At 42.1% G+C, this 25,720-nt stretch overlaps 1 protein-coding gene across 2 annotated transcripts; it reads left to right on the top strand.

Moving 5' to 3' along the window:
- Positions 1-2,612: 2,612 nt before the first annotated feature.
- Positions 2,613-13,168, top strand: LOC126191495 (uncharacterized). 2 transcript variants are annotated; one of them, XM_049932387.1, is made up of 4 exons: positions 2,613-2,666; positions 5,959-6,141; positions 8,539-8,782; positions 12,770-13,168. In XM_049932387.1, exons 1-4 carry the CDS (start codon positions 2,652-2,654, stop codon positions 12,874-12,876), a joined length of 549 nt encoding a protein of 182 aa, XP_049788344.1. In that variant the 5' UTR covers positions 2,613-2,651; the 3' UTR covers positions 12,877-13,168. The 2 variants fall into 2 exon arrangements, with proteins under 2 accessions (XP_049788344.1, XP_049788343.1); XM_049932386.1 differs by having other exon boundaries at positions 2,614-2,666; positions 5,956-6,141.
- Positions 13,169-25,720: the final 12,552 nt, after the last annotated feature.

Genomic DNA, 25,720 nt, shown 5'->3' with positions numbered 1-25,720 from the left:
AACTAACCTAAGGACATCACACACATCCATGACCGAGGCAGGATTCGAACCTGCGACTGAGCCGGTCGCGAGGTTCCAGACTGAAGCGCCTAGAACCGCTCGGCCACTACGGCCGGTTAAACAACGGTAAAAAGGAAGAAAACAGGGAGAAGAGACAATTCAACAGGTTAGAGAATTTTTTTATGAAAGGCTTGTCTACGGACATAATTTCGATAATTCAACAATTATTGAGTTTCTTTTTAAAAATTAAAAAAAAAATCGACGTCTTCAAATGTAGTCAAATTGGGTGCTTTGGGAACTTAATGATGGATACGGGAATGATTATGTAAACATCTTAAATTATTTTCGCACTTTTTTTTCCTAGGGAAGCTGTTCGTATTTTCATAGCCAAAGGAAGAGTTTTGAAATGGACCAATGGACCAATGGCGTGTGAAATTGACCAGCAAGAGGTCTAGTTTCGAAAAAAAATTAATTGTTTCAAAATAAGCAGGGTAATTAAGAAAAACTTTGTAATTTTAGGGAAAATTAAAATAAGCGAACAGCTTCTACTAGCTACATAAATGAAATGGAAATAAATACCAAAACACAGCATAAATTGAAACTACTCTGCTCTCTCTTGATTGATCCACAGGGTGACAACTAAATATTTTGAAATAAACGGATCGTAAAAAGAAAAAAGAAAAAAACAAGTGAAAGTTAATGATAGTGATGATATCACAGGGGATATGGGTCAGTGTTGCTGCTGACCATCTCCTAACCCCCCCCCCCCCCCCTCACCGTGGCCGGGATCTAGGGTCAACGTTGTATTTTCAAATGGAAACCCTCATTTTTAATCCATATTCGGTTTCTACGCAAAAAAATAGGCACGCTTTACTCCATTGTTTTCCATTCGTTGTAGATGGCATTGTAATCGACAAATATCAAGTGTGGGCCTTTTTGCAGTTAAGAATCGACGCATCTGAATCTACATTTCATTTAGGATGTAAATGTAAACATTTGTCTTCTATCGGTTGAAATTTGTGTTCGAAATGTACTTTCGTGCTGTATATTTGATTGTACAGTACAATATTGTTAGTCGTTTCAATGTCATGTTAGAAGCTAAGTTTAGAGTGATCCAGGAACAACGATGTGGATGTAATAATTTCTTTGTTCCCAAAAGACCAAAATCAAGCACCGAAGTGATGAGAGCCAAGGGGACTCACCCAAATCAAGCACCCCAATGATGAGAGGCAAAGGGACTCAACAAAATCAAGCACCCCAACGGTGAGTGACATGACATCAATATCAAGCACCCCGACGGAAACAGAAAGCTGTTCGTGGATCACGCTAAACGTAGCTTCTAACAAGATATTGAAGTGGCTAACCATATTGTAATGTACAATCAAATTTGCAATACTAATGTTAATTTGAACCATAAAAATCAATTGTTAGAACATAAAAGTTTAAAGTCACATCGTAAACAAAATGTAGAATCAGATCCATCGGTTCTTAGTCACCAAAACAGTCATACTTGATACTTACAGATAACAACGCTATCTACCACGAATGGGAAACAATAGTTTGAGTAAACCGTACTTAGTTTTTGTGGAAGAATCCGAATGTGCAATAAAAATGGGCGACAGGGGTTACCATCTGAAAATATGAAGTTGGCCGCGGTCACGCTGGTGGGGTTGTTAGGAGGTGACCATTTGTTGCACAGACAGATGTTTCCTTTAATACTACTAACTTTTCACCTATAACATTTTTTCAAATTATGCGTCGTTTTCGAGATGTTTAGTTGTCTCATGTTAGAACAAACAACCTGTATATACTTTAAATAATAATATTATACCAATCGATATTTAAGTATATGGCGTTTCATGCTTTCTATACAAGACATGAAAATAAAAAACATTAAAAAAAGCTGCTTAAGTTTTGGCGAAATATTTTTTTCTAATGTAAGAAATAAAATAGATTAGAGAAAGATTTGACGCGCCTTTGAAAGATGGTGGAAATCATGTAAGCAAATAAGGTGCACATTGAGAATTTAAAGTTGAATCTTGAACTCAAGGTCTAAGAATTTTAGAGTGATGGCGGTATTTCACTTAGTGTCTCTTTACGACAGTAAGTCATGAGCGTCTCAGCTGCTGTACATGATTTCGAACATCATTCAGAAAACCGATCAATAATTTCTCTAATCTATTATGTTTATCAATTGTCGACAAATGATTTCACGAAACATTTGTCCGGCTGTTTTTGATTTTTTAAAAAAGAAAACCATAAGCAGTTATATCACTACCTGCTTAACAATCTTTCCTAAAGCGGACATCAAAAGAGCTTCCCGTTTGGCCTATGCAAAATCTCAGACAGGAGCCACATTTAATGTTAGACGCAGCTGACTTCGAGTACTGATCGAAGTGAGTTCTGCTTTAAGAGGCGGGCACAGCGGTAGCGAGGTAGCGAGCGCACGCGTCAGCGCGCCACCCCGGAGGCGCGGCTTCCACCCCCGGCCGGGTTTCGACACCGTGGCGGCGGGCGTGATCTGATGATCCGGAACCGCCGCCTCCGTGGTGGCCACGGCGCGCGCCTATAAAAGCGCCGCCTCTGCTGGTCAGGGGCACCAGTGCGCTTCGCTCCACCACAAGAGCTCACCACTCCTCACCTGCTCCACAATGAGAACCGACAAGGTGAGCCGCTGCCGCCGCACCGTACCTCTCACGTCACACGGCGCTCGTCTTTCTGGCTGTCCAGAAGTATCACTAGGAACAGAACTTCTTTTCCCTTACCACGTAAAAATCATCAAGTTGACCCTCATGAACTAGATCATCAAACACTTAGCTGGATTTGACGTCTAAATCTGAATGCTTCAAATGACGACCGAAGGCCAATGGAACTTTCATTTTGAGCTTCCATTTTAGAGGCTGATTTCAGATTTTGTCAAAATTCTTACCCAACCTAAAGATTACAAGCAACTCTGGACGCATCTCCTTCAGTTACAAGTAGTGCTTCTGTCAGAATTGTTTAAAAATGTTTTCACTGGTGAATACCACGAACATCTATATTTACATAACTTCACACATACTACGGAAGCCACCATATGCTTCGTGGTGGAAAATACACTGTATCTCTACTAGTCATTTGCTTTTATGTTCGATTCGCAAACAGAGCGAGGGAAAACAGACTGTCTATATAACTCCGTATCAACCCTTAATCTCTCTAATCTCATCTTCATTATCCTTACGCGAGATGTACTCTGATGACACTAGAATCGTTCTGCGGTTAGCCTCAGATGCTGGTTACCTAAATTCTCCCAATAGCCCTTCTAGAAAAGAACGTCGCCTTCCCTCTAGTGATTTTCCCTCCAATGATTTCCCCATCTGAGTTCCCGATGCATCTCTGTAATAGTTGCGTGTTTTTCGAACCTACCGGTAACAAATCTAGCAGCACGCCTCTGAATTACTTCGATGTCTCCCTTAAATCCGACCTGGTGCAAATCCCACACACTAGAATAGTACGCAACAACGGGTCGCACTAGAGTCCTACATGTGGACTCCTTTACAGATGGACCACACCTTCCTAAAATTCTCCCAGTAAACCGGAGTCGGCCATCCGCCGTCATTACTACAGTCCTTACATGATCATTCTATTTCATATCGCTCTACAACGTTTCTCCCAGACATTTAAACGACTTGACTGTGTCAAGCAACTCACTAGCAATACCGTACCCGATCATTACAGGTTTGTTCTTCCTACTCACCCGCATTAGCTTACAATTTTCCACATTTAGAGCTAGCTGTCATTCATCACAGCAACTAAGAAGTTTGTCTGAGTCGTCTTGTATCCTCCTGCGGTCATTCATAGACGATACCCTTCCACGTACCACAGCATCATCCGCAAACAGCTGCAGGCTGCTGCCCAGCCTTTCCGCCACATCATTTATGTATGGAGAAAAAACACCGGTCCTATTTCACTTCCCAGGGGTATTCCTGATGATACCCTTGTCTCTGATGAACACTCGCGGTCGAGGACAACATACTGGTTCAAATGGTTCAAATGGCTCTGAGCACTATGGGACTTAACACAACATACTGGGTTCTGTAACTTAAAACATATACAGACGAAAAAGCTGTCCTTTTTGGGCGCTTTCCTTTGTGCTTGAGCACTTTACATTAGGAAATGAGATACTAAAAGTAGCAGACAATTTTTGGTATTTCGAAACCAAAATAAGTAGCGAAGACCGACGAGGATACAAAATACCGACTGACAATAGTTTCTAAAAAAAGTGAAATATGCTACCAGCTTTCACCTGTTAGCATTTGTTCAAAATGCAGCCTTATATGAAAATGAAACGTTGACGATATACGGTGCAGAGAAGAGAAGAATACAACCATCTGAAATTTTATGTTGCAGATGACTGCGGAGGATTAGGCAGATCGAATAACTAATGTAGAGGTACTCAGTTATGTTGGGGAGAAAAGAGATTTATGGCATAATCAGACTAAAATGAAAGCATGGACTGATAGGACACATCACTCTTCACAGTGTGAATGGAATCGCAAGTGGTCATAAGGAAAATAAATCTAACAGTTTCGTGGAACACAAACCCATGAAAGTTGTAAAATTTATTGCGAAAATCAATCGCTGAATATTTGATTGGTGATCGTAATTTTCTATTGAATCATTTGGGCAAATACGAGTGAATGGTTGGTCCCTAGAAGTTAACTTTACAAAAATCAAACATTTCTCTGTGGCGAATGATTGTGTGCTGTTAACTAAAACTTTAATAAATAGATAATTTGCACGGTATTGCTGTTTGAGTGATCCATTTGACATTGACTTTCAAGTGACATTTGTTCAATTTATCACTTCAATTTTACGTTCAATTTTTCAAGTTAGCTAGCGCACATAAGAACTAGTTAACTGTGAAGTACAGTCGCGTACCTGTCACTTCATACGGCGCTCATCTTTCTAATTGTCGAGAAAATTCTAGGCTCACTAGGAACGGTATCAGCCGCATAATGCAGTGCACACCTGATGTGGTATCGCCATTCTTTGTTGCCCTAACTGTGCTGCGTTTCGATACGCCTTACTTTGCGAGTCACGTTTTCTTCTTGAATACAAAAGTACGCGATGTACAAACTAAGAGCCACCAGCTGAAGGAGCCATACTAGTTTTCCAGATAGATAAATATGTCAGAGCCGGTCGAGTAACTTCGATTTGTGTCGATTCAGCCAAAGCCCAGAATGTCTTCAACGAGTGTGACAATAATAGTCTGCAGTACCTACGCAGTGATGAAGAGACTTGCACAGGACAGACTAGCTTGCAAAACAGGACGAAACCAGTCTTCGCACTGCAGACTGCAACAGCAACATTGCGTCCGCGGCTGGATTAGCAGCTCGTAGGGCACATTAAAATTCCTCCGCAACCGAGGTGCTAAAGCACGCTTGTGATGCGGCGCCCGACTAGGAAGTAAGCTGGTTAGAATTCCTGTGGTAAAATATTTTCATTACCAGTATTTGGCCGGCGGGGGAGCAGGGGCGATGGGGTAAAGTACCTGATCACAAGATTTTGTGCCAATTTCCTGGCTTACATGTCACGCCAATTCACAGCGTCTCATCAAGTGGAATGTGATATTTTGGATGATGATCTGTCCGTCGGATTGGGAATTCAAGTTCGGCCGACCCCGTGGTGCTACTCGAGAGGGATAGGCTACGAGCTGGCGCCGGGTTTCAGCCCCTCCCTTCTTGTTATCCATAACAACACAAACCCAACACTGCACTGTACAAGCTCTCATCATAACCATCCACTAGAAACAGATACACCCTTAACACTTCGTAACAGATCGGAGGAAAGCAGAGGGAAACCACCTCCACAAGGACCTCGCCTTGAACGGCGATTCAGGATTCCTGCATCTGGTCATTCCCTGAGTACGGGACTTCTTTGAGGGAAAATAACGGCCACTGCGGACTGCACCAGCAGGTGGGAGCTCTGGCTGCGCTGCTGCTGTGCGGCCTGGCAGCTGCCGAGGTGGGCTACGGCAGGGGACCAGCCGGAGGCTTCGGAGGCGGCGCTGGCGGCGGCGGAGGCTTCGGAGGCGGCGGCTTCGGAGGCGGCGGCGGCTTCGGTGGTGGCGGCGGCGGTGGTTTTGGAGACGGCGGTCCGGTAAGTCGTGCAGCGCAGCTATTGGCCTTGGCAGAGTTGACACTGAGAAGTAAATGACTGCATTTTTGAAAGACATCATGACTACCTTTAGTTGCAGAAAATATTTAGTCAAAAACTCCACTGTTGTTATTCCGAACGACTGCCCATTCTGAAGCTCAGTTCTGGGATAATGTTTTACTTGAACACATCTCAAAATATTTAAAAATATCTGACATGCATAAACCGAGTATCTGTCCTAAGAGTCCAACTACAACTCATCACACGTTTTGCGCAAAGCCCAGTGTCAAAAGAAACAGCTGGTTTGCTTCCCGTTACAAACAATTCAAATTCTGAAGCGGAACTTCACGGACCCATTCGACAGAGCGGTCCTAAGTAAGTCCAGTGCGAATTTCGTTTTATGTATTAACGTCGACAGTAAAACACGAAGAACAACAAATACTTCAGAAGCGACTCTCATGCCACTCTACCACCATGCAGTAGCGCTACTCAGTCGCTGGTTGAGTGCTGATTATTCGTCCCGTTTTACTGTCGCCGTTAACACATACCGATAAAACGAAAATCGCGCTAGACTTATTTGAGACCACTCTATCGATTAGGCACATAAAATTCAGCTTTAGATATTACTTTCTTTGTAATTAGGGTCAACGGCGTTGACGCAATGGTAACACCGGTTCCCGCCACATCACCGAAGTTAACCTCTGTCGGGCTGGGCTAGCACTTGGATGGCTGACCATCCGGTCTGCCGAGCGCTGTCGACAAGTGTTGTGCACTCAGCCCTTGTGAGGCAAACTGAGGAGCTACTTGATTGACAAGTAGCGGCTCCGGCCTCGTAAACTGACATACGGCCGGGTGAGCGGTGTGCCGACCCGCCGTATCCGCGTCCAGTGACGCCTGTGGGCTGTCGATGACACGACGGCCGGTCGGTACCATTGGGCCTTCGTGATCCGTTCGGGCGGAGTTTAGTTTAGTTCTTTGAATTCGGCAGTCGCATGAAACATCTGTTAAGCAGTATTTGTTTGAGTCGACTCTATATTCCAACAACGGAATTGCAAATGGTTCAAATGGCTCTGAGTACTATGAGACTTAACATCTGTGGTGATCAGTCCCCTAGAACTTAGAACTACTTAAACCTAACTAACCAAAAGACATCACACACATCCATGCCCGAGGCAGGTCACGCGGTCCCAGACTGAAGCGCCTAGAACCGCACGGCCACACAGGCCGGGACGGAATTGCAAATGTCTTGCGAAGCACAAGAGAAAATACATCTAACGACTCTTCGGAGAGACACCCCGTACATCATTATCAATTTAAAAAATTTGCTCAAGTACAACATTTTCGCAGAACTGAATTTGAAATTGGCCAAAGGTCTGAAACTGCAAAAGTAGATTTTATGAATAAATGGTTTTACAGTCAAAGGCGACCTCGATATCTCCCAAAAACGAAACACTGCTACGAAAAATTAAGTGACTTCTCCATTCAGCTTCCATTCTACACTGGAGACCACCTGAGTCCATCGCTCTGAAACAGGATTAAGTCATCTTGACGATATATTTTTACGAGACCATCTAAGAAACACGTTCACTTGTCTATAAAACAAAATACTTTAGAAAGTACTATTTCAGTAGCATTAATTGACAGAGTGAGCTATGAGGAATGACTGATGCTTTAATTTCCTCGTAGAGACATAAGAACATTTGTTCTTATAAATTTCTGTTTTTAATGCATAACTTCTTTTACTTAGATAATCAAGCAAGCTCCTTGTAGGTGTGGAGCATTACGCTACTGTCAGTCCCACTGTCTTGGCAGGTTTTACCCCCTCAAGAGTGAAATATTAGAAAAAAGCTGTCTCACTTACGTAAAATACTACGATGTAGCCTTTCCCCCTTTCCCTCTCAGTCTTTGTTCCACAGATCTGCTTATCATTCCATTTCTCTTGATCACTGACTACTGCTTCAAGCAAAAACTTCGAAATTTGCAAAGCAAATGAAAGTATAACGTATAATGAATGGATGAACGAATAACTTGTAATCCAGAGTAATTTTCCTGAGGAGCGTAGTCAATCACTTGAGTATTGAGGTCTATGTGTGCTGACGTTTCCGTCGATGTGCTATTTGGGAGGAGCACACATGAAATCATTGCCTAGTTACGCACCTAGAGGTATTTTCTTGGAGTTATCTTGTCGAAAGTGGACAAGCCTTGTAATTTCCTTCGCAGAACCATGTCACGCAAAAGTCGGGATGGTTTCATAATCAGCACACGACAGGTTTGCCTCCCCATCCTTATCCGACCAGGCTAGTGACAGCGGCTCAGACATCAATGAGATCACGGGTGCCCCCTTAATGTTAGGGCCTCGCCTTCAGTTCCGCAGTGCTCCAGACGGCGTGTTGTCCGCAGGCGCAGCCGTACAGCTTCCAGTACGAGGTGCAGGATCCGTACTACGGCACCGACTTCGGCCAGCAGGAGAGCGGCCAGGGAGGCAACGTGCAGGGCACGTACCGCGTGCGGCTACCCGACGGACGCGTGCAGTACGTGCGCTACCGCGCCAGCGACGCCACCGGCTACGTGGCCGACGTGCAGTACCAGGGCACGCCCACCTACCCGTCCGGCCCAGGGGCGGGAGGATTCGGAGGAGGAGCAGGTACGTGCCCAACCTCCAGCACTACGTGTGTCACAAACCTTTGGAGGTAAAACATTAAAGATCGAAAACGCAATACTCTGAGATAAGCAATCAACGGCTACCACCGATTTTTTTTTTGTTTTACTGCGAATCAAACGACTAACACTTTGCAGCAGTAACTTAGGTCATAGCAAATGTTCAATATTATGGCCTTAAGTCTAAATGCATACATGCATAAATCACTGATTTGGTTCAAAATCATTCGAACCTATTACTTCGACACGTTTTTACTGGTAAGTATGGAAATATGGCTCAAGCTGTACTCTCCACACTGTCTTTGTCGATGTGTACACTTCAGAGCCAATATGACCGTTGTTTGTTGATGAATCTTCTCCCACACTATCGAATAACATCTCCTCAAATTCTATTGTGCGAACAATTCTTTTTCAAGAATCTTGCTCAACTGTCTGTGGCTCGAATGAGGCCACGTATCTACGATGATACCCAATAAGAATAAAGTCTGTGGAGACACTTTCCTCTGTACTTTCGTTTGCTTTTACGGATGCTGCATACTGGTGCAATGTGCATTTAAATGGATCCTGTGTGTTCTTGTAACTAGTAATGCTCGATCTTCAGTCTTGAAAGGAAACGGTGGGGCGCAGTGCAACGTGGACACATTACAGCCGATTGTGTACTGTTTTCAACGTATCACTGTCCAGCGTGAATGCAAAAATTTGGAAATTTGTGGTAAGCTTCTATGGGACCAGACTGCTGAGGTCATGGGTCCCTAGGCTTATACACTAACTAATCTAACTTAAACTAACTTACGCTAAGGACCACACACACACCCAAGCCCGAGGGAGGACTCAAACCTCCGACGAGGCAGCCGCGCGAACCATGACTAGGCCCTCTAGACCGCGCAGTTACCCCGCGCGGCGTCAATGCAGAAGTCAGTGGTTTGGCATGAAACAAGAGCCGTCGACAGACATTTACTTCACACACATTGCTCACTCAAGAATTCATACCATTCAATTATTCATTTCTGACCATAGTTTCCTGATCTCAAAATAGTTAGTTTTGCATCCTCCATCGTCTGTATAATTCAGATCCCAAAGACTTGTCACAGCTTCAGTAAGTCTTCATAATGTTTAACTAACATTTAAATAACACAGTGGGTCCGTAAATGTAAATTTTGCGCTGTCAGTAATTTCTTAAGCAAACAGATCATTGATAAATGGAGATACTGAAACGACTGCAGGCACATTGTGTTTGTTAAAAATTTTAATGATCTTAATCGCAAGAGAATACAGTATGATTACCGGTGAAGCTGACTGGCAACCATCCTCACATCCATGAAATAAACGGAAATATTGCCTTTAGGAAAAATATATTTTTATAAAAGTTTTAAAACATAAAAAGTATAAAAAATTATCACGCATACTAAAGAATCGGTAGGTATGTATAATGTTCCGTTTATTTTCTTATATCTGAGGAGGGATGTTAGTCAATCGAAACCTTTAATCATCAAATTGTAATTATATTTTGTTGTGGTCAAGACCATTAAAATGTTTAACAAATAGTATAAATCTCTGTGTCTCTTACGTCTGACGATGTCGTGAGGTCTTAAAACATACTGTGTTTTGATCATGCTCATATCTTCGATAGATGGTTCAAATGGCTCTGAGCACTATGGGACTTAACTTCTGAGGTCATCAGTCCCCTAGAACTTAGAACTACTTAAACCTAACTAACCTAAGGACATAACACACATCCATTCCTGAGGCAGGATTCGAACTTGCGACCGTAGCGGTCGCGCGGTTCCAGACTGTAGCTCCTAGAACCGCTCGGCCACACAGGCCGGCTCTTCGATAGAGCCAGCTCTCATAGTTCATGGGTAGTAGCAGAATCCACAAACATACGCGTCCTAAAAAACGGTGGAGATGCGTTTTCATTACGAGTGGAAAAAAATTGAGGTGGGTTTCGCGGGTATTCAGCCAGGTGACATCAAACAAATGGTGCCACATTTCAGCAAGCTGACGCGTTGTCCTCTACAGGCTTTCCTGATGAAATTATCAAATTATCTTCCGCTGGCCGCCGTATAAAATCACACTTTTCGGCCATCATTAACATGTGTATAAGAAAAAACTATCTTTTCAAGATTTTGTTGTTTTTGCGCTGGTGATATCATATGTGAAAGTAGAAAGAGAACTTTGGCAGTGGAGACTCTTGCATAGTGCAAGAAGCGCGAAGCCAAGTTAAAAGACCCAGAAAAATTAAAATTGCATCAGGTCGACAGGTGAAATGCTTAAAGTAAATTATTTTAATTTTCAGTATTTTACCTTCCTATTACAGAACTTACTGCCGAAATCTGTTCACATAGATGTACTGCAACATCTTAGTTATTTTTCAGTGAAGATAAAATGTTCACACTTACGTTTGAGCATCATCTAAGACATGCTGCCGTGATAGCCTCAGTTTAATAAGTTTAATACTAGGTTAGATCACTTGGAGAATGGACCTCGCCAAGGAACTTCTAGATTTATTCTTTACGCTCGATTTCTAATCGTGCATGTTTCGGCTACTTTCATTTCATTTACCACTTCCCTCTTGCCTTTATGATTGCATGCATATGTTATTCATTGTTTTCAGGACTCTGTGATAAATATTCCATTCGCCGTTGCCCCGTCAGAACATGTTCCACGAATAACATTACAATTTTTCTAAGATCGACTAGTTGTTCCTGTTCCAGTTTTCATCAAGTTCGAAAAATGAAATTCGTGCATCATCCAATTTATGTAAGAAATCCAAACTTCTACATGAATATATGCAAGAACAAAAATGGTGGGTCACGGAAACCTACAGGTAGTCTGGCCATTCCTATTGAATACAACTTGCACTTGTCCAATTAATTAATCCAATATTTCTCTAATACTATATTTTACATTCCTCCACTTTATTCTCTTTACATTATCGATCTATCGAAGTTCATTTACTCATCTGTTTAGCCCGATGTGTTCAGGAGAACAGCATCTAAATTGTATGAATGCAGAGTCTCGCGGCGATAACATTGAATAAAAATAACATTGAAATAAAAATCATCGCAAACACCCTGAATAGAGATGGTGGCTTGCAGCTCAGCGCTGCGTGGGATCCAGCGATCGCGCGGTTGACGAGGGCACATCGAACACTGACTCCAAACATGCCTATATATGGCAGTGTCACGGGCACCAGCCGGAAGCTAGCGTATATAAGGGCGCACCAACAGCCCATTGGCGGTCATATCACTTGACAATGGCCAAGGAGTGCTTGGCCGAAAGCTCGTGTAGTTTTAAGCAATTGACGCGGTTGGAAACCCGAGAACATTTTATTCAAAAAAAAATGGTTCAAATGGCTCTGAGCACTATGGGACTCAACATCTTAGGTCATAAGTCCCCTAGAACTTAGAACTACTTAAACCTAACTAACCTAAGGACATTACACACACCCATGCCCGAGGCAGGATTCGAACCTGCGACCGTAGCAGTCCCGCGGTTCCGGACTGCAGCGCCAGAACCGCTAAACATTTTATTCAGCATTTAAATTCCTCACTAGGCCGCACTTATTTAGATTTTCTGAATTTTCCCGTATGTTATCTGGGACGACTGTTGAGTCGATTCTTTCAATATCACGTCCTTCTTGCTTTCCGAACCTTAGATACCGATCTCTGTTTCGTCGCTGTCGACAGAGTGTGAAATTTCTACGTTAACTCCTATCTTCTTCCAGCAAATTGCCGCATTCGTTCGTCCTCCTAGACTGCATCCTGCTTGATAGTGATATGTACTAAGTTCCGCTTAACAAAATTATTTTATTACATTTTCCAGCCTTGCGACACAAAAGTGGTATTAGAACCGGTTTCGACTTCATTTCTTTCCGAGGCTGGAAAAATACAACAAAATAATTTTTTATACAAGTACAGTGTTCTTGTAGGTATGAATGCCCATTCTAAATATTGATCGTTGATGGCGACAGGTGGCGGCGGAGGTTTTGGCAGACCCGGAGGCGGCTTCGGTGGACCTGGAGGCGGAGGTTTCGGAGGCCCTGGCTCCAACACGTACCTCCCACCTGTCGGCAAGTAGACGGCCGCCAAATGCAGAAGCCACACGGGTACGGCGAGACTTGGAAGACCACAGCCGCAGGGTTCACGCAGCACAGCACCAGTTCCACGTTAGAAGCTTCCACCACCCACACAGATGCGCTAGAGAGGCGATCAGACTGTGAAATACCATGTTGCTCGCACGGAGCAAAACAGTTTCCACGGTGGATACTCCGTCGAGTGTGCTGCGTAACCCACATTAGTCGATAATTTTGTAACTATTAACACTGTTGAAAATGGTTTTATGTATATTTGTACTGGTAACGCAGAAACGGCAATAAATGGTATCGCCTGCATATGTTGCCTTTTGATTTATTTACACTAATCTCGTCCTGTGTCGAAACAAGGCACCTGGAGTAGACGACAATCCTTCAGAACCATTGTGATCCTTCCGAGAACATACCACGATAAAACTACTGCATCTAGTATAAAAGATATAGAAGACAGAAAAAATATCCTGAGATTTCAAGAAGAATATACTATTGATGAAAATCTCTCGGGTTTCCAGCCGAACTGCAGCGTTACGGCAACGTCTCGACAAGTATGGAAGACTTAGCCAGATCATGATGAGTATGATGCTCATCGAAACGTCGCGATAACTTAACGCTGCCACCCGTCAGGAAAACCGTGAGCTTTTTATCATTTTCTATGCACACGTAGAGTCTCTCTTCACAAGAATATAGTAGTTCCAATTCCAATGGAAGCTGGTGGCGACAGTAACTAATATAATAGAATCATCCGTTTAATTAGTCATGGTTGACACAAATTATCTACAGGAGTATAGAAAAACTGGCACAAGCCGATCAAACGAAGATCAGTTTAGGTTCCGAAGTAATGTAGGATAACACAAATACCACTTACCTTAGAAGATAGACTGAATAAATGCAAACATACATTACTTTCATAGCATTTGCAATTAGATTAGAAAATGAAACACTAAAAGTAACTGCTTAGTTTTTGTACTTTGGCGCAAAAATAACTGGTGCTAGCAGAAGCAGAGAGGAAATAAAGTGCAATTTGGCAATAGGAAGAAATGGGGATTTGGCAAATTGAAAACTATTGACGTGAAAAAAAATTTAAGCGTTAGAAAGTTTTTTTCTGAAGGTATTTATCTGGGGTGCAGGCTTATGTGGTAAAAACTGGACAATGGACAATTCAGATAAGACGAGAACAGAAGCTTTTGAAATATGGTGCTGCAGAGAATGCTGAAGTTTAAACTGGTAGGTAGGCTAACTAACGAGGAGGTACTGAATCTAACTAGGGCAAAAAGAGATTTGTGGGGCAACTTGACTAAAGGAAGGGATCGGTTGATGTGAAACATCATGAGATGTCAAAGAATTGTCAATTTGGTAGCGGAAGGAAGTGGATACTCGTGTGGGAAGACGGGGATTTATGTTAATAGAGAGAGAGAAAGAGACAGGAAGAAAGAGAGTAAGAGAGAGAGAGAGAGAGAGAGAGAGAGAGAGAGAGAGAAATGCTTGGCTACAATGAGCAAGTTCAAACGGATGTAGGCTACTGATGTTATACAGAGATGAAGAGATTTGCATAGGACTCACTAGCGTGAAGAGGTACAACACTTCAGACCACTCTTGTGACTGAGGACCATAACAACAGCAGTACCAAGAAAGCTTTTGGCTCATAAGTACCAAATATTTTTGAGGGAGTAATAGTTTGAAAACAGCCAGATGATTAGAAGAAGACGTGAACGAAATTCAACTTAAGTGACTTAATGGAGAGTTTCAAGTTATGTAACAGAATTCTCCGAATCCAAAATGTTTCTAAGAAGGTTGTCAATTGTCATAACTGAAACTACTGTAAAAGAAAATTTGGAGGGTTCGTAACAAGTATTATCTAGAGAACGGTGATCTTATATATGACACCAAGTCTGATAGTGAAAGACTATTTTTACTGTCAAAAATGCGGTTCCTCCACCGTTTCTCCATTGATTGACGTCACTAACAGACTGAAATCATATATTATTTAGAAAATACCGATCCACAGCATTAGACATGGAAATGAGTAGAAGTCAGGGAGTAACAAATCCTTTGATTATGTTGGGATGGTTCCTTCCCAGATAAAATCGTCGTCGAAGGGAAGTTAAGCTCTGCGTTCCTTGCTTCTTCATACATCTGATACTTCGATGATGAAAACACTATAAAACCGGGCTTTATGTAGTGATGCCCTCAACATTGGAATCCATCAATAGCAACGTAATCGAGTCACTTTCAGTCTCCGAACGCCGTTGCACGTGCCTGAATTGGCATGCTTATCTCTTTATCATTTTGGCGAAGCCTGTGACTCTACTTCCTCCAAACTTATATCGGTAACAGATACAGTCTCTTCTTCAGAAATTCGGGCATCATATTTTATTGAGTATTTATAGTGAATAGAGATTAATTGTGTGGCCAACGGCCAATGAAAACGTCAGAAGCCAGGTGAATATAACAATAATACTGCGTGAACTGCTGCGACCAGTACCCAGCATCATGTTACAAAAATAAGGACGTAGATTCTGCATGCCCCATCTCATGACGAGGCTGAAAAGGCTCGAAAACTAGTTTATGGAGAAAAAAAAGATTCGCAAATTACTGGCTGCATTTATCTATATTTCTATTCAATGAACGACTGTATGTGCGCTTCCTAGGTATTTACCAAAATTATCATAAACCACATAGAAAAAGTATTGGCTTTTATACAGGAACAGGGTTACTTTAGAAATGAGTAATAACACATAGAGCCATTTACAAGTCTTGAACGAAATGAGTGTAAAATACTACCTCGCCTGTGTTTCACAGGCACTGAGAAAGCGTTGTATCTCTTTCAACGAAAGCTGTGCTTAGAACCTTTGAGCTTCCCTTATACTGCATGAAGATAGTGAGAGGTTCCGATTTGAAGAGCAAAGTCGGACAAGGAGATCCCGTGTCAAAAAAACTGTTTCCGGCGCGACTATAAGTCGTTTCCAGGTCCTTTAACTGGGAAAACGAAGAGGGAATGCTTATTAATGGAACAAATCTGACTCATCTTTGTTCTGCATATGTTACTGCAATGTTTATCTCTGGCACAAATGAACCCTACTAATAAATGGAATTGAAAGTAGGTGTCGAAATCGATCACAATTAGAGTAAAATAATATGCGGCCAAAACATCAAAAGAAAGAAGCACAAATTAACAATGAAGCCACAGAACCAGCAGAGGAGATTTCTGAATCTAGGCAATTTAACACAATGACTGGATGGACAGGAAATGAAATAAGCGGAATAACACAAATGGCCTACAGTACTTTTAATGAACCAGACAACCTCAGATTGGATTAAGCCTGAAGAAGGAAGTTTAAAGTAGATAATGCAGTGAGACATGGACCATTAATGTGAAAAGCCTTCAAAAACTGATGGTTTCTCAGTGAGAACTGGAGCCGGCCGCGGTGGCCGAGGGGTTCTAGGCGCTTCATTCCGGAACCGCGCGACTGCTACGGTCGCAGGTTCGAATCCTGCCACGGGCATGGATGTGTTTGATGTCCTTAGGTTAGTTAGGTTTAAGTAGTTCTAAGTTCTAGGGGACTGATGACCTCAGATGTTAAGCCCCATAGTGCTCAGAATCATTTGAACCAGTTTTTGAGAACTGGAGAAGTGCATGTTACGATTTGCTGACAGGCAGGAAAAGAAAAAAAGAAAAAATAAATAAAGGGGCGAGGGAAGAGACCTTTGTAGTAGAAGTATTTATGGAAATGCGATGGAGGTGATCAGGATGTGTAGCCAAGGGTATGAAGTTTAGGGGGACCAATAAGTACTTTGTTATATTCAAAGACATATAAAAGGAGAAGACAGCGACCGAATGGAAACTGCATGATATGAGAAAATGTGCAAAATGTGCGATCAAAAAGCAATGCGAAACATTTTTTCTCGACAAATTTCTGTTAAAAAACTCAGAATTTGTTGTGAGACACTAGACTCTCGCTAATCCGGCCCTGAGTAGTCCCGCCTCTCAGTAATCAGGTGCACATTCAAAAAAAAAATGCACAATGAATTATCCTGCGCAACAATGCTCAGTTAAATAATGATTTATATAATGTATTTGTAATTTTAACTTTCTTTACAGTTCTGAATCATGTCTTCTAAAAAGAAACACGTTACGCTAGACTTCAAGCAGAAACTCGAAATTTTAGGTAAGTTAAATCGAGGTTCTTCGCAGAAAGCCATTGCTGCTGAGTTTAATGTTGTACGAGAAACTATTTATGACATCAAAAAGAAAGAAGATGATATTCGACAGTACTCAACACAAATGGATAGTGAGTTGGGAAAGCGGAAGGTTATGAGAAAGAGTGAGAATAAAGAACTGGACGTAGCTGTTTATAGATGGTTCATACAACAATGCAGTAAAGGAATTCCAATATGTGGCCCGATTATAAAGGAAAAGTAGCTGTATTTAACAAAAACTTGGTGGTAGTAACTTGTTTGCAGCGAGCGAAGGTTGGCTACCAAATTGGAAAAAACGACATGGCATTCGGGAGCTGACAGTCACCGAGGAAAGTCGCTCAGCTAACGATAAGGATGCTGCGTTTGAAGCAAGCAACGGAAGATAATAAAGAAGAAGGTTTAACTGTTGATGCCTTGTATAATGCTGATGAAAAGGGACTCTTTTACAAGATGCTTCCTTCAAAAACTTTAGCTGCCAAGAACGAGAAGGAAGCTCGTGGTTACAAGGAACAGAAACAGCGCGTAACATTAATGGGGTCTTGTAATGCAAATGGGACTCATAAACTACCGCTTATGATGATTGGAAAATCCAACATCCACGTTTTTTTCAACAAACTGACATAAATACTCTGGCAGTGCAGTATGGCGCTCAGAAGAAAGCGTGGATGGACAGGCAAATATTCTCTCGGTGATTCCATGAAACGTTTGTACCTGCAGTGAGAAAAGAGCTAAAGAAGAAAAAGCTTCCACTTAAAGCTATCCTTATAACTGACAACGCTCCCAGTCATCTTTCAGATGTTTCTCTGAAGTCCGATGGTATACAGATACAAGCAATCTTTCTCCCACCCAATGTGACAGCCCTAATTCTCCCCATGGACCAAGGAATTTTGGAGTTAATTAAACGCCATTAACGACATTCACTTCTCGTCTCCTTGCTGAACGAAAGTGAAAACGATTCCATCGAGACTATGCTGAAGGCGTGGAAAACAATTGACATATGTGATGTTGTTTTCCAAGGAGCCGAAGCGTGGGATAAAGTGGAGAGCGCTACCATAACGAAGAGCTGGAGAAGATTGTGGCCATCCATTGATGTCGAGTTGGATCCAGTAGTGAGTAACGTCGATGAGCCAGTCAAGTCGAAATTATCAATTAGTTTGTACACTGACATGTTCCACAACCTTCCAGGAGGAGAAGAAATTGATGATGGAGATGTTACTAAGGGGGTGAATGAGGAAAACTGTGATACGAACCAAACTTTAACAGATGAAGAAATAATTAAAAGCGTGGAAGAAAGTAATGATGAAAATGATGAATAAGAGTACACTGGAGGAGAGAGTGTAAAGATTTCTCACGCTGCTGGTGCTGAAGCTGCCGAGGTCTTCCTGGAATACATTATGCAACAACCAGGTACTGTAACATCCACGTGATAAATTTTTGGCTACAGTGTGACGAGAGGAAATTATGCCTCTAACAGTTGTAAACATTGTCTATTCGACGCATAAAAAACAGTGAAAACTTATAAATATTAATTATTTATATAATATTCTATGATATAATTGGACATATCGATGTGTATCATACAAAGACAATGATAATTGTAAATTGCTTTTGTGATCTACGATTGTCTTCCTTTGTTTTTACCTTTTGTTGGTTGGCTTTTGTAAGTTGCGGACGCATATCAAACTGAGGTCTGTTAAGAAATTGTAATTATTTGTTAATTATTACTTGAAAATAGCGTTCATTATTATTATAAATATGAGTGAATAATGATTTGTAACTTTAATTCCTCTCTCAGTAAGCATTGTCTGTGTTAATTATTTCTTTCCGAAGGAGCGCAGCCATTGATGATAGCGATTTGTATCGCGTTTTTGTCTGTGTTTTCCTTAGAAACAAATCAAATGTTTGCTTGATGAAGTCTAAATAGTGCACAATACGAAAGTAGAGTTTCTGTAAAGCTTAATAAGCATTTAAAATACTTATTTGCTCTAACAATAGAAAGTCTCTATCAATTGTCTGCCGCCATCTTAACAATTGTCTCAGCGGCAAATTCAAATTACGCTCATAGCACGATCGTTATAACAAACTTTTCTAGCTGATGTATGGAGCCGAAATTAATTACGCACGAGTTGCGAAGAATATTGTTTCAGGTAACATACGTCAGTGTTTTGCGCGGCTGATATTCGGTGGTTTTAATGGTCATTTTGCTGAAGATAACGGCTTCCATCATAATCAATAGTTGTATAGAGTCTTTTGTATGAACTGTGATTTAGTGACACTTACACAGCTTACAGACAACACTTTAACACGACGTTAACTTGGAGTTCTTTAGCAACTTGACCAATTCTTTAGCCGGGAGAAAAATTACTTAGTAATTACTCAATGTAATAAAATAAGATTATCATTTTCATTTGCAAATTAGTTAAATATCAAACCACTGAATAACACAGCGAACGCCACAGTACATGCAGTACCGATGTAATGCTTGTAAAGCGTTTGCGTGATACAGCATGCCACCGTCGCGTATCATCATTGCGACAGTTAAAAATTATGTACATGTTTCATACTGAGTGACACCATTGCATAATTTTGTACAGTATACACTCAAGCACTAAGTTTTCTTTGAAAATCATGTATTTTTGGATTTAATAAAGTATATCCTCTATATTTTAAAATTGTATCCTTCGGTTTAATAAAGTACAGTACACTATATCCCCTATGTATTCTAAATAAATAAAAAAAATAATAAATGAATAAAATAAGTTTCAGACACTTAATAATCCGGCACTTCCGCTAACCCGGCACCCATACGTGCCAGGAAAGGCCGGATTAGCGAGAGTCTTGTGTACTTCCGCTTCAGCCCCTATAATTTCATGAAGTTCCGATATGTGACGGCGCTAAACATAGCCTTCTTAATGGCGTCTGTAACGGAGGTGCATTCCAAGCAGAGAGCTGTCACTGAGTTTCTTTTGGCGGAAAACCAGAGCATCGCAGTTATTCATAGGCGCTGGAAGAATGTCTGTAGAGACCTGGCAGTCAACGAAAGCAAGGTTGATCGTTGGGCGAGGGGTCTGTCATCATTTCAACAAGATCGTGAAACCTGTCAGTTTTCCCGCGTGCCGCCCGGCAGCACAAAGCTGTGATTCTGGCAGGTTGATAAAACTGAAAAAAAAACTGCAAACGAACTACTCCTTCTCCATGACATCGCAAGACCACATACGAGTCGGTGAACCCGGGAAAAGCGCACAAAACTTCGTTGGACTGTTCTTCCTCATACACCCTACAGCCCACATCACGTACCTTCCGAGTTCCATCTGTTTGGGAAAGGGGTGAATTATGCTGGCACAGAAAGGGTTGAATCATGGTGGCACAGAAAGAGGTGAATTATACTGGCACAGAAAGGGGTGAACTATGTTGCCTCAGAAATCGTTGGTCATTTGCCAAATAGCATTAAAAGTCTGACAGATAGCCAACCAACATTTAAAAGCAAATTAAAAGAATTTTAGAATGACAACCCCTTCTACTCAATAGATGATATTTTAGATACGAAGTTGTAGCTGTACAAAAAATTAATTAATTATCTCGTGTAAAGAAAACTTACGTTAAAGTGACACTTTCCACGTCATTACGAAACGTCATATTGAAACAAGGATGTGTATGTATGTATGTACGTAGGAAGAAGAATGTCGATGACGGTGAAGTTATTGATGCAGAAAGACGTTGGTCCTCACGTCCACCAGTAGAGTGGTAGCGTGCGGGCATACACGCCCTGGCAGTAAGGTGGCGTAAAGTCACTGCATTGAACGGAGCATTGTAGCATGGGGCATAATATGGTGTATAGGAATCTTACTGCAGCTAAGCTGCTTTTAAAAAAATGTGTTGCGTTGCTTATTAAACGCACTTCGTAGAAGTGTGTTGATGAATCTCTTAATCTGTGAAAAATCTAGGGATTAGTAGTGGATGTCTAAAAGTCCCCAGCACTGCAGCCGCTGGAATGCTGATTAAAATTCTAGTTTTGTTCATCGATTCTATTAGCAAAACGCTCCCGTCGGTAGATGAAAACGATGAACGTCGAAATATGTTCAAGTACACTCGCCCAAATAAAAAAGATATAGAAAATATATAGAAAATGAAACGAGCTAGAGTCAGGAAGGGAAAAAAAACAATAAACGTGATGTCTCCAATAAAACGTTACCAAGTGCATGAGTGCGTCGTAATGTTGTTTGTAATGACGCAGCCACACATCCGGTGACGCCTTATTAAAAATGGCCATGGAAACCTACACTCGCGCAATAAAACAGATAATTTGTAAAAGCCATTATAAATAATCCACCGGTTGTAATAATCAGAGTCTCTGTGTTTTCGACAAACATAATGAAAGGCCTAACTAGAGCATTAGACTGACAATTATTGGTTTGCCGCTCTTTCAACTGATGGTGGGAATTAGATGATGCTGCAGGAGAGTTACTACAGGGTCGTCTAGCCACACTGATACCAACTCCACCTTCCTCGCTTCGCCAGATCTCATCCGAGAGATTGTCGTTGCTCTCATAGAGCACTCCATCTCCTCTTTTGGTTGTATGCTTGTTGTAGTTCCTCTTCGTGACCTCCTAAATGTTTAAGTGTCCTTTGCGCATCACTAATTGCTACGTTTTTAATCTAAAATGCCCTTTGTTTACTCAAAAAAGGTGGAAAGACATAGCAAAACACCTAGAGAGCATTGTACCTTATCCGTAGTCGGCTAGATCACAACGAGATGCTATAGACATTGCGCCTGCGACCCCCAAATATCACTTCAATGTGTTAGTTACTTGGAAGAGGATTCCACTCAAGACACTGGATTCATAACCAGTAAAAATAGCCATTAGAGGGGTCCCAAACACAACATCCGAAGGAAGAGATTGCCCTTGAATCAGCTAACCGAGAATAACAGGAATGTTCTGGAATACAAATGCATTGCCGGCCTGTGTGGCCGAGCGGTTCCAGGCGCTTCAGTCTGGAACCGCGCGACCGCTACGGTCGCAGGTTCGAATCCTGCCTCGGGCGTGGATATGTGTAATGTCCTTAGGTTAGTTAGGTTTAAGTAGTTCTAAGTTCTAGGGGACTGATGACCACAGATGTTAAGTCCCGTAGTGCTCAGAGCCATTTGAACCATTTTTGAACAAATGCATTCGCTATACGACAAACAGGCGTATCCCTTGTAATATTAACTTGTAATGCTAAAGCTGCAGAAAAACACTCCCTGAAAACGTTATGTCGAATTTGGGATGTAATTGTAGAGGATTACGTACGACATGACCAAACCATTGTCAAAGGCGTTAAAATGGTTCAAATGGCTCTGAGCACTATGGGACTAAACGTCTGAGGTCATCAGTCCCCTAGAACTTAGAACTACTTAAACCTAACTAACCTAGGGACATCACACACATTCATGCCCGAGGCAGGTCCGAACTTGTGACCGTAGCGGTCGCACGGTTCCAGACTGTAGCACCTAGAACCGCTCGGCCATCCCGGCCGGGCAAAGGCGTTAAAGATATAAATATTCATCAGTACGTTACAAAGCGGAAGTGCGCTGTCTATTGTGGCTCACAACCAACTAACTTCATATAGTAAAAATCCCAGAGAAGCTCCAGCCTCCTGCATTAACTGTGGCGCAAGCCACGCCGCGTCATACAAATGCGGCGTTTACCAGCAAATAGGCACACGCCAGAATCGCTAAGTACACACCCTTGCGCAGCCGGGACCAGCTCCGCTGGCTCAGACAGCCGCTAGTAACAAAAAAAAGACACACCCACTCCTGCTGACCAACAACGTTACTGCACTTTCTCCAGTGCACCATAATGTAGACATAATAAAGGGAACTCTTCCGCGACGAGCAGCTATCCCGAAAATTCCACGCAGAAGCTTGCTTTCTGTGCTACTGTTACATCCTCTAGCGCCTTTTTTAAACGATTATCAAGATGTCATACTTAATTTTTTTTAAATCTGTAAATGTTAACGCATCCCAGAGTAAATGATCTACTAAATTGGCTCTCTAGAAGTTTAACAGCTTTTGTAAAGCTTCGTCGACAGTTTTGGAAGCGCCTCGTCGCTACTGCTGTGGAGGCCGAGTTGCCACAGTTCTTACGATATGCCGAGTTTGTGAATTCGTGAAACGGGTTCTGGAGCAGTACACCGCTAAGACAATAGAAGAGACTAAAAGCTTTTGAAATGTGGTGCTACAGAGGAATGCTGAAGATTAGATGAAAAGATCGCGTAACTAATGAGTACTAAAAAGAATTGGGGAGAAGAGGAATTTGTGGCACAACTTGACTAGAAGAAGGGACCGGTTGATAGGACACTTTCTGAGGCATCAAGGGATCATCAATTTAGTATTGGAGGGAAACGTGGAGGGTAAAAATCGTAGATGAAAACACTAAAGAGATTCAGAAGGATGCAGGTTGCAATAGTTACTCAGAGATGAAGCGGCTTGCACAGGTTAAAGTAGCATGGAGAGCTCCATCAAACCAGTCTTTGCGTCCGCCGCTGGTGGTCTCGCGGTAGCGTTCTCGCTTCCCGAGCACGGGGTCCCGGGTTCGATTCCCGGCGGGGTCAGGGATTTTCACCTGCCTCGAGATGACTGGGTGTTTGTGTTGTCCTCATCATTTCATCATCATCCAGGAAAGTGGCGAAATTGGACTGAGCAAAGGTTGGGAAATTGTACGGGCGCTGATAACCACGCAGTTGAGCGCCCCACAAACCAAACATCATCATCATCATCTCAAACCAGTCTTTGGACTCAAGAGCACAACAATAATAACAAAAGTCAAGCTACGCTTTACACAATAAAAAGACAGAGTAACATACCTCACTGTTGCTATTCAGTGAAAGCATTCCTTGTGTCGACAACGTCAAAAATCTTGGCATACCTTTGATAAACGTCTTACCTTTAAGGAGCATACAACCGACGCAGAGAACAAACCAAACAGTGCATTAGCGGCCTTATATCCTTTCATAAACAGAAAGTCGTCTCTAAATAGGAAAAACAGGCTTCTACTTTATAATTCGATAACACAACCAATCATGTTTTATGCTTACTCGATTTGGGGTCGTGCATCATTTACTCATTGCAACGTACTTCAAGTTGTGCAAAGTAATACATTGCGAATAATATTAAGTGCACCATGACTGGTAAGAAACAGAGCAACTCGAAATGATCTACAAATGAGAACTGTTTCAGACGAGATCCGCTCCGTACTCTAAGATTTTCACATAACTTCCAAAATCAACCAAACACTCATTCGTCAGTTACCCACAAAATGATATCAACAGCGGCCAGAACAAACACGAAATTCCTAAATTGGTGTACTACAATGTCAGTAACAAAAACTGAAGCTGACATACAACGCACAACACCGTAACCATCTTTCCTCACATATTCATGTATTTTACAGGTCAGACATCATTGTAAATAATGTTTTGCAATACTTAAACAGTCGGGTTGAAATTATAACATTGCCACTTTCGTTCCTTTTACAATAACGATTTATATTGTACAATATTTATGGATAAGGATCCTTGTAAATCTATCATTATTTACAATTATTACCTAGCTCTTGTAGCACAAAACTTAAATACATGTTTATATACTCATCTGCCGGCCGGAGTGGGCCGGCCGGTGTGGCCGTGCGGTTCTAGGCGCTTCAGTCTGGAACCGCGTGACCGCTGCCGTCGCAGGTTCGAATCCTGCCTCGGGCATGGATGTGTGTGATGTCCTTAGGTTAGTTAGGTTTAAGTAGTTCTAAGTTCTAGGGGGACTGATGACCACAGATGTTAAGTCCCATAGTGCTCAGAGCCATTTGAACCAGGCATATACTGATCTGTACTCTGTCATGCTGAGTTTCTTTTATTGCTAGCGTGGCAGGACAGACTGAATATGATCGTACAGACACTTGATACCCCTCGAGTTCGGAAATGAGCTCGTTTGTAGCTAGACAAATATCCACACGGATAGTGCGAACTACATCGGAGTACCGCAAGCTATCAGCTAGCCGACCACTGTTGAGATTTCCCATGAAGCGGCAGTGGCTCACACAGTAACGCCGGACACAGCAGTGGCACCAAAGTCTTGGTTCTACAAACAACATCACGACGGGCTTAACAGTGTGTGGAGGATCCGAAGAAAACTGACGTTGCCAGATTGCATTCTACATAGTCATAGGAGTCCAGTACTTGGCCTAGTGTTGCGGGGTGCCATTTGGTACACAACACGATCACCTCTTGTTCACATAGCTGGTAATTTGGATATCAGATGTTACATTTCTGACGTGGTAAGGCTGGTTATTGTGCACACCTTCATGGTCTCTGTGACATTATCTTTCAACAAGGGAATACGTATTATGTTCGAGTATAATCACTTTTCTGGAGACTAGAAATCTACTCTGTAGGAATCAGCATGGGTTTAGAAAAAGACGATCGTGTGAAACGCAGTCCGTGCTATTCGCCCACGAGACTCAGAGGGCCATAGACACGGGTTCCCAGATAGATGCTGTGTTTCCTGAATTACGCAAAGCGTTTGATGCAGTTCCCCACAGTCGTTTAATGAAGAAAGTAAGAGAATGTGTTCTATCAGACCAACTGTGTGACTGAATTGAAGAG

This window comes from Schistocerca cancellata, chromosome 6 (genome assembly GCF_023864275.1).
Source record: "Schistocerca cancellata isolate TAMUIC-IGC-003103 chromosome 6, iqSchCanc2.1, whole genome shotgun sequence".
In the NCBI taxonomy this organism is placed as follows: Eukaryota; Metazoa; Arthropoda; class Insecta; order Orthoptera; family Acrididae; genus Schistocerca; species Schistocerca cancellata.
This window is presented reverse-complemented; position numbering and strand designations above follow the sequence as displayed.

What these genes read in the sequence shown, in the direction of transcription:
- LOC126191495 (XM_049932386.1), top strand. An exon ending in GTTTTGGAGACGGCGGTCCG is followed by an intron (nt 6,142 to 8,538) that starts GTAAGTCGTGCA and finishes TGTTGTCCGCAG; the next exon opens with GCGCAGCCGTACAGCTTCCA. An exon ending in AGGATTCGGAGGAGGAGCAG is followed by an intron (nt 8,783 to 12,769) that starts GTACGTGCCCAA and finishes TGATGGCGACAG; the next exon opens with GTGGCGGCGGAGGTTTTGGC.